We start from the raw sequence: 19,306 nt of genomic DNA, 5'->3' as shown, positions 1-19,306 counted from the left end.
GGCACACCTGCCGCCCTCATGCTTCGGCCTTTTATCTGTAATTCAATGGGAGGCGTTTCAGCTAAGACACATAACGCATCGTAAGAAATTGTTCTATATCCTGAGACAACTCGTATTAGTGCTACTCTGTGCACGCTTCTAAGTTTGCGTTTATTGCGTTGTACATTCATTGCAGTGCCCCAGACTGGTGCCGCGTATAAGATAGATGAAATCATTGCCGTTGTGATCAACCTTCTGACCACCAGTTTCGGGGCACAGTGGTTATTAAATAGACCTCTTTGAGCCTTAATTGTAGGGGCAACCTTTTGACAAATCATATCTATGTGATAACCGTACTTTAGACTCTTATCTATGAATACGCCCAAGTATTTGACGTTACTGACTTCACGAATAATTTCCCCCCTTATTTCTATATTTATTCCTCTGACCCTTCTCCTACCAGAGAGCAAAATGCATTTTGACTTAGCTGGGGCTACTTGGAGTTGGTTGTTATCTAACCATTCGTCTAATAGTTGTAAGGCCTGATTTGCCTTAATTTCAAGACGGTCCACTTCCCTATCTTCCACCAGTACCGCAACGTCATCTGCATAGCCGACAATCCTCACTCCTTCCGGGTAAGGAAGGCTGAATATTCCATCATAGAAAACATTCCAGAGTATGGGTCCTAGAACGGACCCCTGTGGAACGCCACCAAACATCTGAAAATTTACCGTGCCCTCAACAGTCTTGACCTCAGTATGTCTATCGTGTAAGTACTGATTAATCTGATTTACAATGTAATCACTGATGTTCATGTTTATTAGAGCATCAATAATCGCCGGCCACGGTATAGATCCGAATGCGTTTTTTACATCCAGTAACACAAGTAATGGCAGACTTCTAGATCTCCGGGTACCGCTTTTGGCTGCTGTTGCCCATTCCGTAACTCTCTTAATCGCCTGTATCGTGGAACGCCCTTTCCAAAAGCCGTACTTTTCTTGGTGTAGGCAGTTCTTCTCCTCCAACTCATTCTGTAGTCTGGAGGCTATAAGTCGTTCAACCGTCTTCCCCATATTATTGATAAGACTTATGGGCTGGTATCCAGCTTGATCTATATTCGCGGCTTGCTTGGGCAGGAAGACGGTTCTTGCCGCCTTCCAGCAGCTTGGAAACATGTGATTTTGAAGTCCAAAGCTGGCCACGTCCACCATCTCCCAGGGAACAGCTTCTGCCAGACCCTTAAGAATTGCTGCTGGTATACCGTCTGGTCCTGGGCTTTTCTTATTGCTGAGTTTCTTGATCGCATTTAACACCTCTCGTTGATCGAATCTACCCCTTTTGCATTCAAGTATCGCTCTGTTTCCAGTATCCTCCCTGGGGAATAAGGTTCTTAGCTGTTGTATAGCTTCATCACTGTTTAGTATTGGAGCTTGCCGACCAAGATGTTTTGCTATGATTTGGAATGCTTTACCCCAAGGGTCGTTATCCAGGTCTTTACACAGTTCTTGCCACTTCTTGCGTTTAGTTTAATAGTTTAATAGTTTAATAAGGTAATTTAAACGTTTTCTGGCGGTTCTATATTCTTCCATGGCTCTACTACTTTCTTCATTTATACCGAAGTGGGTGCGAAGCCTCTGCGCTTTCCTCTTACATCTGTGCATATAATCTCTTTGGCTAGCTATATCACCATTCCACCAATACACAGTAGTATGCCTTGTTGCATTACATGGGATTCTGGACATTTCATCGGTGATAATGTTTTGAAAACTGACAGGATCTATTTGCATGCACTCTGCGATTCTACGAGCCGCATTCCTTACGATCCTTTGAATTTGGTTGTTCGACCATCTTGGTGTGACATTTTGTTGAGTGCTTCCTGTAACTTGATCATTGATATCTACGGATACCGCCTTGTGATCACTCGCCGTCTCTTCCGTAAATACTTTAAAGACTACTGTGTCCGGATGTATTCTGTTATCGATGATTGCTAGGTCTATATTGATGTGTGCCCTCTGGCATTGTACGTAGGTGTTCCGTCATTTATGCACGTCGCCCCTGTAGTAGCCAGGAATTCCTCCAGTATTCTACCTCTTACATTGGATGAGACGGCGCCAGCCGCCGTTGCTCTGCAGTTGAAATCACTGAGTATTAATACGCGTTTCCTAGACTACATGACTATGCGCTGTAGACTAAAAAGTCTATCTTGGAATTGATCCAAAGCGCAGTTTGGGCTGATGTAAGTCCCCACCAAAATCAAATCGCATAAATCGACGGCAACAATATCATCCTCTCTGAGATAAAGTCCGAAATTCCTGTTGTTGGCTACTCGTCTGATGGCTACCACACCATTTCTGTCCGGAACCCAGTGCGGCCTGGCTGCCGAACGTGCATTGGGCTCCGTGGCTACAATAAAATCATATTCACCTCTCGTGGTAATTTCCTCTGCAAGGTCACCGGACAGTAAACTCCTGTTGTTATTCAGTAAAAGCACTTTAATCATGCGGCTTTCTACACCCTGTGCTTCCAGTCCTATGGGACCGGCTATCGCAGTCTAGACATTTGGTGGCCTCACGGCAGTCCCTGATCGATTGACCCTGACCCCCGCAGTTAAAACAGAAATTAGACTTGTCAGGGCCACCGCAGTCCCTTCTGCCGTGCCCGGTTGCCCAGCACCTATAGCACCTCTCGTTCTCAGTTCTTATATACGTACGGCAGTTCACCCACCCTACTCTTAGTCTTTCAGCCACCAGTTTTACTGCGCCCCTGTATGTTGTTATCACAGTCGCGTTCTTAGTATTACCCGATGCTTCTCTAAGAGAGGTTACTTGGAAGCTCTCTCCCGTTCCTATGACTTTCTCAACTGCTTCCTTAATTTCACTCTCTGATGTGTCATATTCTAAGTCTTTGACATGAACGACGGTTCGACGATCACCCCCTAGTCCTGACGTCTACTTGGAGATCGGCTACACGACTTTGGAGCAGCGAGGTGAACTCCCCCGCTTTTTGAGAGCCTTTAATTCTCACCCCGACCTCCTGATTTCTGCCCCTTCTAATAGACAGGACCTCACCTGCCTCTTCTGCTCTTTTTTTCTCTTTCATCGTCTTGACCAAATCTGCATATGACTTCCCCTGGGCTTTTACTACTACTGTCTTACTTTCGGCGATTGGAGGCGTACCTCTTCTCACCGAGGCCGATCTCGATCTTGCCCGCACTTGTTCTCCCTGACTAGGCAGCACCATTTTGGGAAGCGTCTTGCCCTTTCTCATGACATAAATGACGATCTTTTTAATTATTATTCCTACCGGGCCTGTGGGGACTACAAATACTGCTGAATCGGTTTTCCCTACCACTCTCCTGAGGGCTCTGACAACATGTGACGCCGTATTTCTATCCCCTTTACTAGAATCGTAAAGTATCGTATATCTTGTGCCCTAGTTGTTATTCTATTATCCTCAAGTATAGTTGAGTCCTGGAGCATTGGTGCTCCAGGACTTTGCTGACTTGCGCCAGCAAATTGACTGTTGGGACCTATGTTAGCTAAATCCACAAAATGACAGTTGTCTTCGCCTGGTTTTATGGCCGCCACCTGGGTAAGCCGGTTCATTACCCAGGTCAACCACCTCGCCGGGAGCCTATCCAGCAACTGTTCCTCAGTTACATCCGTATCCAGTATATCGGACATCTCATCACGAAAGTGTCCGTCTGTCTGCGTCCCTATGTCTTCCAATTCAGGTGTCTCGTCATTAATTCTTTGTAGCTCTTTATAAATATCAGTGAGATCTCTCTCATGGGCCTTCATTGTGGAGATACTGCCTTTACCTAGGTTCTGTCTTAGCTGGATTAGTATTTGACCCAGTCTGTGTGTTACGTCCTTAAGTGTCGGGAAGGCCTCTTCCTCCTCCGACGAACCGGCTCTCACTCTTTTCGCTGCTCTTCCCTCAACCGGTTTCCAGTTCTTTCTCTCTTGTACATTGCCAACCTCTACGCTGCTCGTTTCCATATCTTCTGCCTCATTTGAAGTGGTATGCTTCTTTGTTCTTGACGTCCTGGATGTTCCAGCCGCTTGTGAGGATTTATCCTCCAACCGTAAAGAGCCACGTCGTCTCATGACCTTGGGTTGGACTCAGGGCCCAATCCCAAGTTCAACAACACCCCACTCGGGGGGTGCCCCAAAAACAATTGGGGGGTTAGGTAAAATGTACGAGTTCGAAAAGTGATCAAAAATTTTTGGGATAGGATGAAGAAAACTGTAGGAGTTATGTAAGGAAAGGATTTCCCCTAGTAGAGTGTCTGTAGGACTTTGAAATATTTCAGTCATAAAATTTTCTTCGAAAATTTAGCTAAGTCCTTGTTTACTTCAATGAACTATGACGTATTGACAGGCCTAGGCCTGTCTATTGACTTTCAAAAATTTTACAATATTCTATTATATTAGTATAACCTATAAATTCATAAAAACTTAGTCAGACAATGTTTTTTACTCACTTAGGTACTGCAGAAAGTTTTTTTTGATCACTAAACACAGTTTTCAACACTCTTGGTCACTTAATACCCCTCAGGGTCACGAAGAAATCCAAAGAAAACTTCACTAACCTCAAAATTTTTCCAATTGAGAAAAAAAGCTAATAATTCTGTTAGTCCGTGTCCAAAATTCATAAAAATTCACACAATAGTCCGTTATCCAATTCACTTTGATGCCTGTATGTCCAAACCGAAAAAAATCACCAAAAACCAGTCAAAATAACTCAAAAACGCGGAGCGGCTACAGGAACGTCTGCACGTGTCCAAGTCTCCAACTCAACTTCAATATGTGATCTGTGTGATGTTAAGTGGCAAGGATCCTTTTCACCCCTGTCATCTTATGTTTAAAAGTTTTTTCGATGTGTGTTTTAATTTTTAAAACAATGAAGTGTTTTTTGATAGTTTTTGACAAAATTTTGTAAGAAATGGTTAAAAAGGTTTAAATATAACAAGGATCTTTACACCCTTGCTGTGTTGTGTTTTCTGGGTTTCAATAACCATTGGCTAGTGTATATTTGATGCTTTTTTTGACAAGATTAGTTCTTGACTATGTCGCTCGTGTTCTTTTTAAAATAGGAAATTTTTTTTTGACGTGGAAATGGACTAATGACCAAAGTAGTCGATTCCCATAAAACCGCAAGAAAAATAATATTTGGTTTTACTTTTTTTGAGGAGGAAGGAGGTGAAAATGCATTTACGCACAGAGTGTCAGGGTCGCATTGGTGGTCGTATCCAACTGCCATCAGCAGACTACCCACTAAAACCACCACCCTTTCTACAAGGACTCGACCCGGAATCGTTTAACACATTGCTTCAGGACAAGTCCTCCTATCCTAGCCTGAAAAGGCCGCTACTTAATTTTCACCTGGATCAGGACTACCCATGTCGCCCTTCTTGATCCTGAGAATGTTCCCGACGAATCGGGCCACACTCTCCCACTTGCTCAGGCCACGGAGCATCTTCGCAGCCACGTTGTGGGTGCTCAGTGTTTCGAGATCCACCTCTAATGTTCCCCGATCTGCCACCCACCGAGCACATTTGAAAAAGTTGTGCTCGGCGTCGTCTCTTACAGACTACCTCTATATCGGGGCAATAGAGACAGTCGAGAGACGGCGGACCTGCGCGAACCGCTTTCGGTTTCTCTCGAATTTTAACGGCTGGATCCACACTTCCGCCCCGTATAAAAGGGCGGAATGCATCGTGAACATCAGCAGTCACCGTCTGCTGACCTTCGATCCACTGACATTCGTCATGACCCGGCTGAGAGCGGTTATGACTCTCGCAGCTTTGCCGGCTCCTCTCCGAAGCTGCTCAGCAAAGCTGAGTTTCCAGTCAATCATCATACCGAGGTACTTCAAAACCAGCTTGGGCTCGACAACATCGTCCCCGACCCGCAAGGGAAGGAGGGTGGCTATACGCTCCTTCGTTAGAACCACGATCTCCGTTTTTTCTGAGAACTAGGAACAACCCACGGTCGTCCAGCCAGGCACTGACCCTGTTCATAGATCGGCTAAGCCTCAATTGGGTGCGTTCCACGTTGCGGTCTACAAGTAGCGCAATGTCGTCAGCTTACCCAACCAAGGCCGATTCTTCAGGGATCTTGAACCTCATCAAACCGTCATAGACGGCGTTCCAAACATCGAGGCCGAGAATCGACTCCTGCGCCGCCCCTGACGTGGTCGTGGTTCTACGCGAGCCTGCCGCGGTTCCTCAGGTATGCGTCTACCATTCTGAGGAGGTATCGAGGCACGTGGAACGAATGCTCCAGACCCCGAATCATATAGCTCCACCGTGCAGTGTTGAACGCGTTTTTTACTTCCAACGTAACAAGAAGGACCACACGGTGCGAAAAATGACTGTGGTCCTCTGCTCGCCGCACTGCCTCAACAATCTCTTGAATCGCATCTAGGGTTGACCGACCCTGCCGGAAATCGTTCTGATTAGGTGACAGCCCAACCGCCTGATTCATCGCCGCAACCAGTCTTTCCCTTAAGAGCTTCTCCAATACCTTCCCAGCTGTGTCAAGCATACACAATGGACGGTAGGAGGACTCCGACGCTGGGTCTCTTTGTCTTTGCCCTTGGGGATCAACACAAGACGCATGGTTTTCCACCTAGCGCTGAAAGCCCCTGCCTCCACACATGCGTTATACAAGTTTAGAAGCAGACGGGAATTGTAGCACCCCACCTGCTTGAGCACCTCGCCGGGTATGCCGTGTACACAAGGGGAGTTTCTGGCCTTCAGCGACCGTAGGACTCCCTCCAGCTCCTCCAATGAGAAGAGCGGGAAGTCGCCCAAGGCTCCGAAGTCCCGCTCAGCACGAACCGAGTGGGCCGGGACGTCTTAATAACATTTTTTTAAACCTCTTAACGAGGCTTTAGCCTCGTCTTTCGGAGCTGGTGACCGCGAGATCCCCAGCTTCGAGTTACTATCTTGTTACTCAGCCCTCAAGAGTTTGAGGCCACGGTCTCCGTCAGATCTCGCCTGCAGCGTGCCTTGCTCACGTTGATAGCCCGACGGACCCGCTTGTTTGCCGCCTTATGCTCAGCCGACCTGGTGTTCGCATCCTTGCGATTCCTTGCACGCTCGTCTTAACCGAAGACACTCTCGGTGTAACCCCGCAATCTCCAGTATCCACCAGTACAGGGATAGCTTCCGGTGCCTCTGCCCCCTGTGAAGCATGGAAGCGTCGCATGCAGAAGCGAACAGCCGCATGGTCGAAACAACCACGGCTTTAGCGCCAGCGGCCCCTCCTCCCGGTGGTGATGTTCTCAGAGGCAAACAATAACTAAATTAAAAATCTTGAATTAAGAGCACTAGTGATTTACATTCTAATTGGTAATTTAGGATATTGTTTTGTAGCATGTGAACCCATTTTCAACAATTATTATGTACTAAATTATTTTTATGCAGTGAAAGATTTTGTTTGACATGTATGTTTCATCTTTCTCTGTAGTTTATTATTATTACTGGATGTTTCACATACTCGTAGTGTGATTACATGCTGTGTTGAGCATGTGTCTTTGCTACTGGTTACATGTGTGTAAATTTCTAAAAATGTGTTTTTTTGATCGACCAAATTGTGTGATATTGACTCTTGTAACATCGAATATATAAGAAATTATTTTATTTCAGCACATATGGAGTAAGCGGTGCAAAATGGCAATATGCTGCTAAGGCAGCTGTAATGACCATGCTATCATCTTTTGGTGGTGGTTTCTTGGCTCTTTTTTATTCTATATTAATGAATAAAGGACATCCTAAAATAATGGATCTTATAAATGGTGTTCTAGGATCACTCGTTGCCATTACAGGTAAAAGATCAGTCAATGTTTTTAGTACAACAAAATTTAACATTATTGAAATTGAACTAATGAAAGGTTTACAACTTAAAATTAGTCTGAAAATTGTACATTTCAGGGTAATATGTATTATATTTTTTGGGAGGCTTGAGTTTTCCCTGCCAACACTTCAGCCCTTAGGCTATTTTGCTGCCATCTACCTAGTGGCTATAAAAGAAATAGATAAGCACATTTCCTATCCAGAAATAGAAACCCAAAATAAGTCCATAGAAAGCTGGCACCTGCCAGTTCACACCAAGGATGAACTGGCTCTGCTGGATCCCACATCCTAGGCATAGATCTGACAGTGTCTGATTTACCCTACCGAATATGGAAGAAAGGATAAGAAGAAACAGATGGAATATGAGAAAGGAAAATTCTCTCATGGAGAAATCCCAGCATAAAAAAAATAACCTCACTGGGAGGATAGCTTCAAGGCTTCCGCTAGGCATAAGTGCCCACCCAATTTCAATTTCTTAGAAAGTTGGAGCTCTTTTATCCACCCGAAGAAGAATCATATTAATAATAAATGATTTTGCATTACCAGCTTAAATACGAGTATGTTCTGAAAAAAATGTTTTTATTCTCAAAATTGTAGGCTGAATAAGAATAGCCTCAATCTTCCTAAAGAAACACTCTTTACCCATACCTGAAGTTGTAGGGCATGTGAAAGTATCTGACAATTACAATTTTTTTAGCTACATTGCATTAGAGGTACCTCACAGTGTAACAGAAAATTTTTCATGAGGAGTTAACCTTTATTTTAACTTTAAAAGAGGATTAATTTTACCAGGATGTCCCATCTGATATTACCCCTACACCTCTTTTTTAGGATCTGCATATGTTTAGTATCTTGTACATATTCCAAATGTAAAAGTATGGGAAAAAATATAAGAGTATGAGGTCAGTAGTATTTTAGATTTATTAACTGACTGCAATAAATAAATATTACTTCCAAATAGATTGGTCGGTTAATATATAAACGTAAAGTACCTAATAATACAAAAAGTATGTTATTACACTGTTAAATATGTTACATTACTTTTTTTAAATATTAATAATTTTTAATATTTTTAGAAGACTTATGTGTTGCTATGCTGTGACATTACGCAAGATATAATGAGCAATCCAACATGACTGACAGATGAAAAAAAATCTGTTTAATACCACACAAGATTTTTAAATGATTTAAGCCAATAATTATATTTCACTGAAGATGTGTTTTTAAAACAAATAAAACAATCGGTTGATAGCAAAACAAGTAACTATATATAGCACTTTTTATATATACTATTTAAAATATTTATTTTTCAATGAAAATTTATTTACACTAAACAGCTATTCCATCATTCTTTTGATAATAATCTATTCAAGAATATTTAATACCTAATTACATTTATAAATATTTTTCCCACTTAATTTACTATATCAAATTTATTTTTTGAGTCATTAGTTTATTAATTTATTCATTAAACCACAGGATAATAGAATTTTGATATAGTTATTCCTGTTTTGAATACGTGAGACTTTCAGACTCTTAATTTTATGACTAAGAGTCTGCACCTCAGCTACATTATACTTGTAGATTTACCCTATCAAACTAAATCTGCAAACTCCATTTTCATATGGTAAATCAGAATTTTCTGTAACTCTGCCAAATGATTGAGCATAGGAATTGCTTACTGCGAAACTAATTTGCAAGTAATTAAAGATGGTAAAAGAAAAATACTGAAAAACTATTTAAGAAATTGTAATATTTATGATACATTTGCTATCAACAACTGAAACAAAATTTCCAATCAATCAAAATTAATTATTTTAATAAAAGAAGTTACATCATAGGAGTTAACATATTAATTTGTTCTATTTCATACTGATGAGATTTTTTTGTCTGAATAAAGAAAGTATTGATCAAGAGGATATTGAGTAATATTTTAAATTTGGAAATTCTTTAACTTGATTAACTTATTGACAGCTCAGTTATAAAATTAAAAAATAACTTTAAAAACAGAAAAGAAACACAATCTTTACATATAGCCTCTATTTATTATTTATCAAAACTACTCAATCTTTGTTAATTTATTTATTAATATATTTAGCAGGTTGTTTTCTTTATCATTCATGGGAGGCAATATTTATTGGATGTATCGGTGGAATAATTGCTTGTATTACAATGCCACTTATTGATAAAATTGGAGTTGATGATCCTGTGGGTGCAACCTCTGTACATGGTAAGAGAAATCATCTCTTCAATCTTTTTATTGCACTGAATTTAATTTGTATTAGTATAATTAATATTAATGAATCTGGACTAGTGAATGTTTTTATTTGACTATTTGTATCCAAATAATCAGATTAACACAAAACTGGAAGTGTTTGAGTGAATATTGTTAAATTGGTACTTATTGACTAGTTGTGGAGAAATATTCTGAATTATTTTTATAGAATATATGTTATAGGTATTTGTGGAATTTGGGGAGTTATTGCTGTCGGTCTTTTTGCTGAAAATCCATACCCATTAGAAACAACTAGTGGACGCAGAGGACTTTTTAAAGGTTAGTTATTATTGTTATCAATAGTTTTCTTTATTTTATTCATTATCAGTTGTATGTTCTCATCATAATTTTTATTCATTAAAAAATTAAAACAAGAATTCTCCTTTTATGGAAGTTAACCTAAGAAATTAATAAAAGCATTCAAACAGCAGGAAATTTTGATCAAAGTAAATTAGGTTTATTATGGAATAGCAAGAAATCAGTAAAATATATATAAAGAAACACTGTGTTAAATGTTCTTCATTTGAGTTCTCTAAGTAAATAATACATAAATAATCCTATCAAAGGGAACAGAGAAAGGCAATAGCAGGTGAAATAAAGGTTTTTTTTTTTGTCAGATAGAATAAATTAAAAAAGCCAGAGGAAGAATAGGAGAGGAAAAAGAGGATAAAAGAGAATATTTTTTTGACTTTATGTAATAAAGCAATAAAATTTAGTGGTTAAAGTAAGAATTAACTGTAACAAAACAGTAGCTGTAGAAGTACCATTGTACTTAAGTGTAGGCTACAACAATTTATGCTTCAGTCACTCTGAATTTACAGGATAGCACTGTATTATTTGTTACTTTTAAGTGACACAAGTAAGAAATTTAAGTTATATTAAATTATAATAGCTATTTAAATATTTTAATAATAAATTTAATAATAAACACCACTGAAAGTATTCTTCAAAACAAAACGAGAATATCCATAATAATTTTTAACAAATAATAATATGGTTTAAGGTTGTATCTAAGCACAATAATTAGTTGAACAAGTTTTATATTAACTTTGCAATTTGATGTTTATGATACATTGCAGGTGGTGGATGGTACATGTTGAGCATTCAAGTTCTAGGTTGTTTTTGTCTTGGTGTTTGGAGTTTTCTCACGACTCTCCTTTTGCTATGGGTAAATATTTATAGATAACCTTATTTTTTAAACTAGTGTGAGTGGTGGAGATGATTAGCATTTGCCTTCCTAAAGATAATTTGAGGCCAGTCCAAACCAGTTTTAGTGTAATACTACATTATTAAAAAAAGTACTGATCCATAGTAAGATGTTTATAGTTTGCAGACTATATTCTATCTTAATTCCCAATTATAAATTACATAAACAAATAAAAGTTAGTTAAATTATTAATAGAGTAATGAAATCTAATGTAAAGAATAAAGTATAAAATACCAACACCTAATCTTTTTTTTAACATCTGTTCATAAACTATGAACAGTTAAAATGTTTTCAGTACAGGGCTTGAAAATATAGAATAATTATAGCCAAAATAACAGTTTGGAACTTCTCTTAATATTTTGTCAATTTAAATAAATTGTTCTATCCATAAATTATTTGGTGGCTTATGTAATATTCTAAAATCTAAATTTGTAAATATACTTATAGTTGTAATCTGTTCTTATTTGTATTATCTTTACTGTTAACAATCTCAAGTATTTCTGAATTATTTTTTATGTTCATTATTTTGCTTGTAAAAAATTATAGATGTTCTGTCACATTAGGTAATTTTAAAATTCAGTTTTTGTAAGCTTCAACACATGTATGTTTAAATTTTTCTTGGTAGATAGTGAATTTAATAATTCCAGTCAGAATGAATCCACATGATGAATTACTTGGAGCAGACTTTTCTGAACATGGAATTTTACACAAAGGTGTTGGTGTAAGCAGAGCATTATCTAAACTCGATATTTATAATGAAGCAAGAAAACGTGCCTCAATACAAGCTATTGGTACAAATCCAGGTAATTATAAATGTATTTAGAATTCAGTATTTTATCTCAAACATTGTGATTATAAAATGATACATTAAATATGAAAAATAAAGATTTATGAAACCAATTAGTAAGTTTTATATTTTTTTTAGAAATAAGATTCAAACTGGGGGAAGTAGACATATATGTGGTCCAGTAGCAGATGTAAAGATTAGATCTACTTTCTATGGTAATAAAAATAGATATGTTATAAAAGTAAAGGAATGAGGAGAAAGTTTACTTGGAAAATATAGGTATCATTTTCTATTGCTTTCAGATCCCTAGTACTGAAATCATAATATAAGTTACCTTGAAAGTTTTTTTTTTTTTTTTATTCAGGCTGATCCAATCATCAATTAGTTAATATGGCTTATAACTACTCAAAGTTCTCTTGCCTCCTTTCAGGAATCATCTCTTTGTTTCTCTTTTGTAAATATATCCACCAACAATAGTAAGACCTACTACCTGCGCCTAAAAGGCACTCAAACTCCCTCACCATGATAATTTCCAATAATTCTAGATGGAATTCATTAATAAAGAATTAATTTCATTATATTTTTTCTTCAGAAAGTAAAAATGAAAATATTATTGTAATTAATATATAATATATATATATATATTATATATTAATTACAATATTATATATATATATATATATATATATATTAATTTTTATGATTTATGGTCAATATAAATAACAGACTTCTGAAATAATAAAAATTTGTTATATTTTAGGTCATGAAAATTACTTGCAGAAATACATCCAAAATCATAATCATGAGTTGGAAAAAATTAAAGCAGAAGATATGAAGTGTTATAAGTTATACAGTATCAATGAAAATCTAAAAAATGATGAAAAGATTTATTCAAGATTTGTTTGGCTTGATTAAGTTATTTTAGTTACTATTACTAATATTCTAAAAAGAATCATAAGCAGTTTTATAAAAAAATATTAATAAGTTACCTTATTTTTCTTCTGAAATAAATTCATTTGGTAAAATGTAATTTTGTTGTAATTTATAAAAGTACAAGTAAGTTATACAAAATTACACATTAACAACATAGTTGTATCTGAGAACAAAGTAAGAATTGGGGAAGACAATAGAAATAGTGTTTCCCCATTTATGCACACACTTATGTACTTGTACTTTTTAAGATTAATAATTTATCTGTCTCTTTTTAAACACTTTCTCTCTAGTGTAGTTCTATGCACATTTCATGAATAATTTCAATAATGCCTGGATGTAGTTGAAAATAAGATGTAATAAAAAGTACTTTAAATATACATTTTTTTATTATTATTATTATTCGTGTTAGACCCTGTGATATAAGTTTATTTGAATAGGTTTTCTTATTGGCGCCTCATTATGTTTTTTTTTTTTTTTTTTTTTTTGCGTTATTAGTTACATGTGTTAGTTGGTTATTTTTGTTACTTGAATGTTAATGTTTTAGTATTGTTGTTATTTGGTTTGCTACACTACCAAGTCTTTCATAGTTTGTAGTACATTGTAGTTTCATAACATATATTCAATTTATATCCAGTTTAATGTTTTGATGTCCTCTGTTTTATGCACCTCTGATACTAGCTCTGATACTAGTGCATACACCAAGGTTTTCTTTACTGCTCTATGCGGTTTCTTCGCATTACTGTTGGCCACTCAGCTTCCCTGTTAGTTAGAGCTTTTTTTTTTCAAGGAGATTGGGATGTAAGGGAAGATGTGGAGGCCAACTAGAAAAAAAATTATTATTATCATTATTATAATAATAACAAACACACATTCCTGCTTTTGTTTCATGAGATCATTCATCCATTGCTGGAGTACTGCAGCTTCGCCTGGAATTACAACCACAATTCTACCATTGAAAGTATTGAGGCCATCAAGAGGAAATTCATTAATTCCTTGGTTATTAGACAATTTGTTGACCCAGCCCCTTATGTGCAACTGTGCAGATTATTTTAACTGCCTTTACTAAGTCAGCATAGTAATAGAGCTTCTGTCCTGTATCTCTACAAGTTTCTGCATGTTCAGATTGATGGACCTATTGTGCTGATTGGTCTGGAGTGCCTTGTGAAGGGTTAAGACAATTTCGGCAGTTTCAGTACATGGAGTGTTCCTCTAATGCTCCTCTTGCCCAGAGTGTTAAATATGCAAATGAGATTGCTAACCCTATGGATTTCTTCGCTTTGTCTAGTCAATGCTTTAAAAAGGAGCTTCGAACATTTGACTGCATTCTGTGATATTTATGTTCTTTGTTACTTCAGGTTCTATATGTTCTTCAATGTTTAATATTTTTTGTTGGTTGTATATATGTATATTGCTTGGTGTTGTAACTAAGACTTGGTTGTGGCTTCTTATTAAGTTGAATATTTAATCAATGACCATGAATCAATGAGGTTTTTCTTTATATTATTTCTACTGTTTATATTTTATTCTTGTATATGAGCTTTTTATGAGTTAAAATTAGTAAATATGTGGCACATTAAGGCATAAGGCTGTTCTGTCACATTGTTTCCCACTTATACTCGTAGCCTCTTTACCTGCCAGACCAGACACAACTCGAAGAGTGAGAATGATCGACCGCACTCACATTTTCCCATGAAATTCCAGTCTTGGTCCGATAACTCTTCTCACGGAACGACATGTGTTTAGTGTATCAGTAGGCAGTATTACAAAGGACCATTGTTAAACAGACATTTTACCTTTACTAAAAAGGTAACAAAAAGGTAAAAGGTAAAAAGGTTTAGTAAAAGGTTTTACTAAAACAGACATGTTAAAGGGACATGTAGTCCCTTTCTGGATTTCTCCCATTATTATATTTTCTACTACTTTCTTCTTAATTGGCAGGAATCTGTTACTCTCGTCCATTATACCGGTCTTGTTACAATACGTTTTGAGAAATGATCCCCAGTAACTCAATTCAAAAAACCTTTCGGCACGCCGGAAAGAGAGGGTAGATTTCACCAGTGCTAAGTAGGGGATAAAAAAGTAAAAAAAAGTTCAAATTCACTCAATACGACAATGGTTGCATGTGAAAAAAGGTTCACATGTTTAGCGTACGACAAGCCCCATCTTCTTACAATTACAGCAACATTTTGATCATCCCTTGCCAAGAGATAGTCACATCAAAAATTGTTTCAGACAAAAGTTTTAAGTAGTGTTTAGAGGACTAACGACCACTTTAAACCGATTCGATACTACACCTATTAAGGGAAATATGATTTTTTTTGTCTTTGAAACCCAATTTTTTCCACCCCTTGGGCCAATGTTTGGTGATATCAAAAAAACTTCACTTATCTAAGTTTTAGGCCCTTATCCAAAGAATAGTAGGAACTTTAAACGAATTTGATATTTTACTTAATAAGAAAGTTATGGCGATATTTTGGTTTTTTTTCGAAAAAGCCCCCCCATTTCCACCCCCATGGTCTGATTTTGCTCATTAACGAACTCGACCGACGGAGATTTTGGGTCGTTATATTTTATGTATCAATTTGAAAGTGATTGGCGCAAAATTACGGCAGTTATAGTTTCCACAAGAAAGTGAAATATATATTTGTATAAACATTTGAACTGACCGTGGTTTTAGGGTCTGGGGGATGTAAAACGCAAAGATATGTCAAAATTTTCCAGAAATGGAATCATGGTACCCATTACAATAGAAAGCTTTCTTAAGAAATCTATCTAAAATCTGTTCCGCAGCCCTGTTTTATGTGGTTATAAGATTATTCCAACAGAATAGTCTATCATCACATGAATTGCTTCATTTTAGGCATTCAAAAAAAAAGATAGAAAGTGAATATTTAATTTTAGAAAATTTACTTTACTTACTTAACAACATAAATATTTGCCGATTAAAATTTTAGCTAAGATTCAAATGTAAATTTGCTTCAGTGGACTAACCCCACTGATTTCAACTATGATGTAACATGTTTCTATATCATATTCTCTAAATAAAAATTTAATGATTGAAGGTTAGCATTATTTTTCCAAGGTTACATATGAATGAATGTATTTAAAATTAATTTTCATTACAAGTGCATTTATTTTGTGATGTGTAAATTTTTTTTACATTTTAAATACATTTTTCTGCTATTGGAGAATTATAAACAAATGATACTAAATGTAACATAGCAGCAATAAAAAAAAGTAATATCAAATGCTTTAATATTGAGATAAATAAAAAAAATGTTAGCATCCTGTTTTTAAATACCCTATTATTTTTCGTGAATAAAAAAAAAATTAAATACATTATCAATTTATTATAATTACATAGAGATTTTTATTAACCAGTAAAATTTGAATTTTTTGTTTAGAAATTTGCTTAATTTTTGTGTTATTAATTATATACATTACTTACTTGTTTAACTTTCGACCTTTGGAAGATATAATTTTCTTTCAATTTTAAATAATTTTTTTACATATAACATATTTTAATTCTAATTAAAACATCAAAAATGTAGTTTTATGGTTCCTTTTCGATTTTCATAATGGAATTTTAAATTAAAGAATAACATAACATAAAATGAAGAATTTTAGATTACGGGGCCTTACAGTTTATAGCCCAGTGTTATGGGGCCTCACAGTGTTATACAAATACTTTTTAGTTAACTTGCCTTCTTATGTTTGATAGTTAATATGTAGCTGTATGATAAGTGACAACCAAAACGGTAGTATGCGACCTTAAGATAATACATGCTCTTAAAATTGGTATAGCCATTCTCAAGACAACGTAAATCCCATGCCAGAATTACCAAGGAAAATGAGGAGTGAGGTATTTTTTGTTACCGTCTCCATTCAGCATATTCATACTTACTGAGGATAAGCAACATATTGTTGCTTATCAGTATGCCAAGCTCTCCAAAATGTAAGGTATATTGAGCCTTGCAAGAGAATCCTTTACTCTGTTCACCACAGGGATTGGTTGAATAGTGAACATAATTAATCGCAGGGAAAGAAACTATGATTAATGACTCATTTACTTCAGTTCCTTTACATAAATTACAGCCATAAAAATTACCGGGATGCTGCTTGGTGGAAATGATAGTAGTTTACAATATTGTAGGTAATCGATTTGAAAAAAAAAATTTGTTATCAGTTTCATGTTACGAGTTGATAAGTACTCGGTACACCGATATAACTAGTAACGTTTTTAGGGATATTCAGAATTGAAAACATTTTTTTCATTTAAATGTCTTTCATCCGATCTTGAACCATGAAACTTATAAAAAAAGGCAGGATAAAAAAGAGATAAGTGATTAACCTCGACTGCAAATTAGATGGATTGATTAATATTATATTTCATCAAATTAATGAATTTACCGTAAATTCATATTGGTTGACTATAATTTACCATTCTTTTTGAAACAGATTTTGATGGTCATATAAAATTTAAATTCTTAAACTATTATAAAAAAAAACCGCAAGTCATTGGTGAACTATAATATCCAATATTTCGAAATAATTTATTTAAAATTACAGATACCCAAAGGAAAAAATACCGAGAATATATAATCGTTAAAATTTTTCTGTTTCACCATTTTCAATAAAGAAATAATGATTTGTTTGATTTTTACGGAGTGAAACAAAGGAGAGAAAGGAAAAACGAAGTATAGCCGACTGAATTTCAAATCCCGGTCGGTTAGAATTCGTTATCACATAATTATATGTAAACCTGCAAAATTTTTAAATATTTTGATCGGTTATTACCATTTTATCAGCCATTGTACTTTTATTTTACTTTTATCACGAACTTATTTTATTTTAAGCTTTAAATGATAAATTGGGGAAAATTTCCGTCAACTGTGACCTCACATATGGTGAAATAACATTTTCAACTGAAAAATAAGTATCAAATACTTTTTAATACTGTAAATTTGTTTATTACTACCCAAACGATCCTATATAAAAGTAGTAATTTCAGTTTCAGTTTGTGACATAAAACGGACAAATTAAAGAAAAGAGAAAGGTCGAGATTTAAAAGGTCGGTTTGACTCGGAGCCCAGTTTGCCGGATCAGTTATCTCATAATGGTGTAAAAATATAAATAAAAATTGTTTTAAGTTTTATCAATTACATTAAAAAGCAAAAAAAAAAAATTGCATTACTTGTAGAAAGTAAAACGGTGCAAAGTTTAATGAGTTTGCATATAAATGATAACCTACAAAATTTTATCTGAAGAAAATTTGCGTCAATGACTCGGGTGGCTCAGAATATGTTTATATTTCGCTATATATGACCGAATAAATCAACCCCCTTGTGACCTCACCTCCACAAATATTCACAAAAGTAGAAATAGAAAATATTTCTATGTGCAGAGCATTCTCGTTTATTTCAGTGTTTTAATTGATTCAACATAGATTCAATGGTTTGGGTATGAGCACCCGGACCTGAATCAATAAAAAGTGCAGAAAGATTCATGATTTCACCTTGTTGTATATTCGAAACCTCTGGAATACTTTTATACGCTCTCCAACAGTGAGAAATTATTTTTGTACCAGGTAAAATACAGGCTGTAATTGTTCCATGTAAAGTGGCAGCTGTTATTTTTCATGGTGCGGCTACCTGCCGTACTATATATGAAACATATTTTGTCCTTTTCGCATATTCCTCCGAACGCCCCCATTGCTGATAAAGTACCCAACAAACATTAAATGTTCGCTTCGAGAAACAGCTTTCATCGATCTCAAAGATTCCAACCGACCACCAATTTTTATTAGATTTTCCAGTAAATGATGAAGTAAAATTCTCGGAGATAATTCTTTCAGTACGTAGAAGTATTTGAAGACATTTTAAATTCAGTCGTACAAAATTGATGCATTGTGTATATTCATTTACTGTACGAGAGTAAAATAAATAAATGTCTCAAATTACAATTTCGATCAGGTATTTTTTCACTAGGACTTATCCGTGTGACATACTTGTCTATCACATCATCACCTGTCTTTTCTTGTTGGAAAGCTGTAAATTCATTAGATGTAAATTTACTCAACTGCATTAGCTTTATCTATATATCGCGAACTAACTTTATAAGCGTTATTATAGAAATACGAAATCTTAAAAAGAACTTAATACAACCGTCTTAAATTATTTAATTATGAATTATTTAATGCAACATAGAAGGTGTGCAGTTAAATAAAGACAGATTACATTGTGATTGGGTATTCATAGAACT

General features: G+C 35.8%; 1 protein-coding gene across 1 annotated transcript in view; it reads left to right on the top strand.

The window, feature by feature from the left end:
* LOC142322679 (putative ammonium transporter 2) overlaps window positions 1-13,027 on the top strand; it is a 36,893-nt gene extending 23,866 nt beyond the window's left edge. The window contains exons 6-11 of the mRNA XM_075361758.1: window positions 7,637-7,815; window positions 9,942-10,073; window positions 10,302-10,397; window positions 11,198-11,286; window positions 11,951-12,128; window positions 12,873-13,027. Coding sequence (XP_075217873.1) covers window positions 7,637-7,815; window positions 9,942-10,073; window positions 10,302-10,397; window positions 11,198-11,286; window positions 11,951-12,128; window positions 12,873-13,027 — 829 coding nt within the window. The remainder of the gene's footprint in view (window positions 1-7,636; window positions 7,816-9,941; window positions 10,074-10,301; window positions 10,398-11,197; window positions 11,287-11,950; window positions 12,129-12,872) is intronic.
* Window positions 13,028-19,306: the final 6,279 nt, after the last annotated feature.

Source organism: Lycorma delicatula, chromosome 4 (genome assembly GCF_047948215.1).
Source record: "Lycorma delicatula isolate Av1 chromosome 4, ASM4794821v1, whole genome shotgun sequence".
In the NCBI taxonomy this organism is placed as follows: Eukaryota; Metazoa; Arthropoda; class Insecta; order Hemiptera; family Fulgoridae; genus Lycorma; species Lycorma delicatula.
This window is presented reverse-complemented; position numbering and strand designations above follow the sequence as displayed.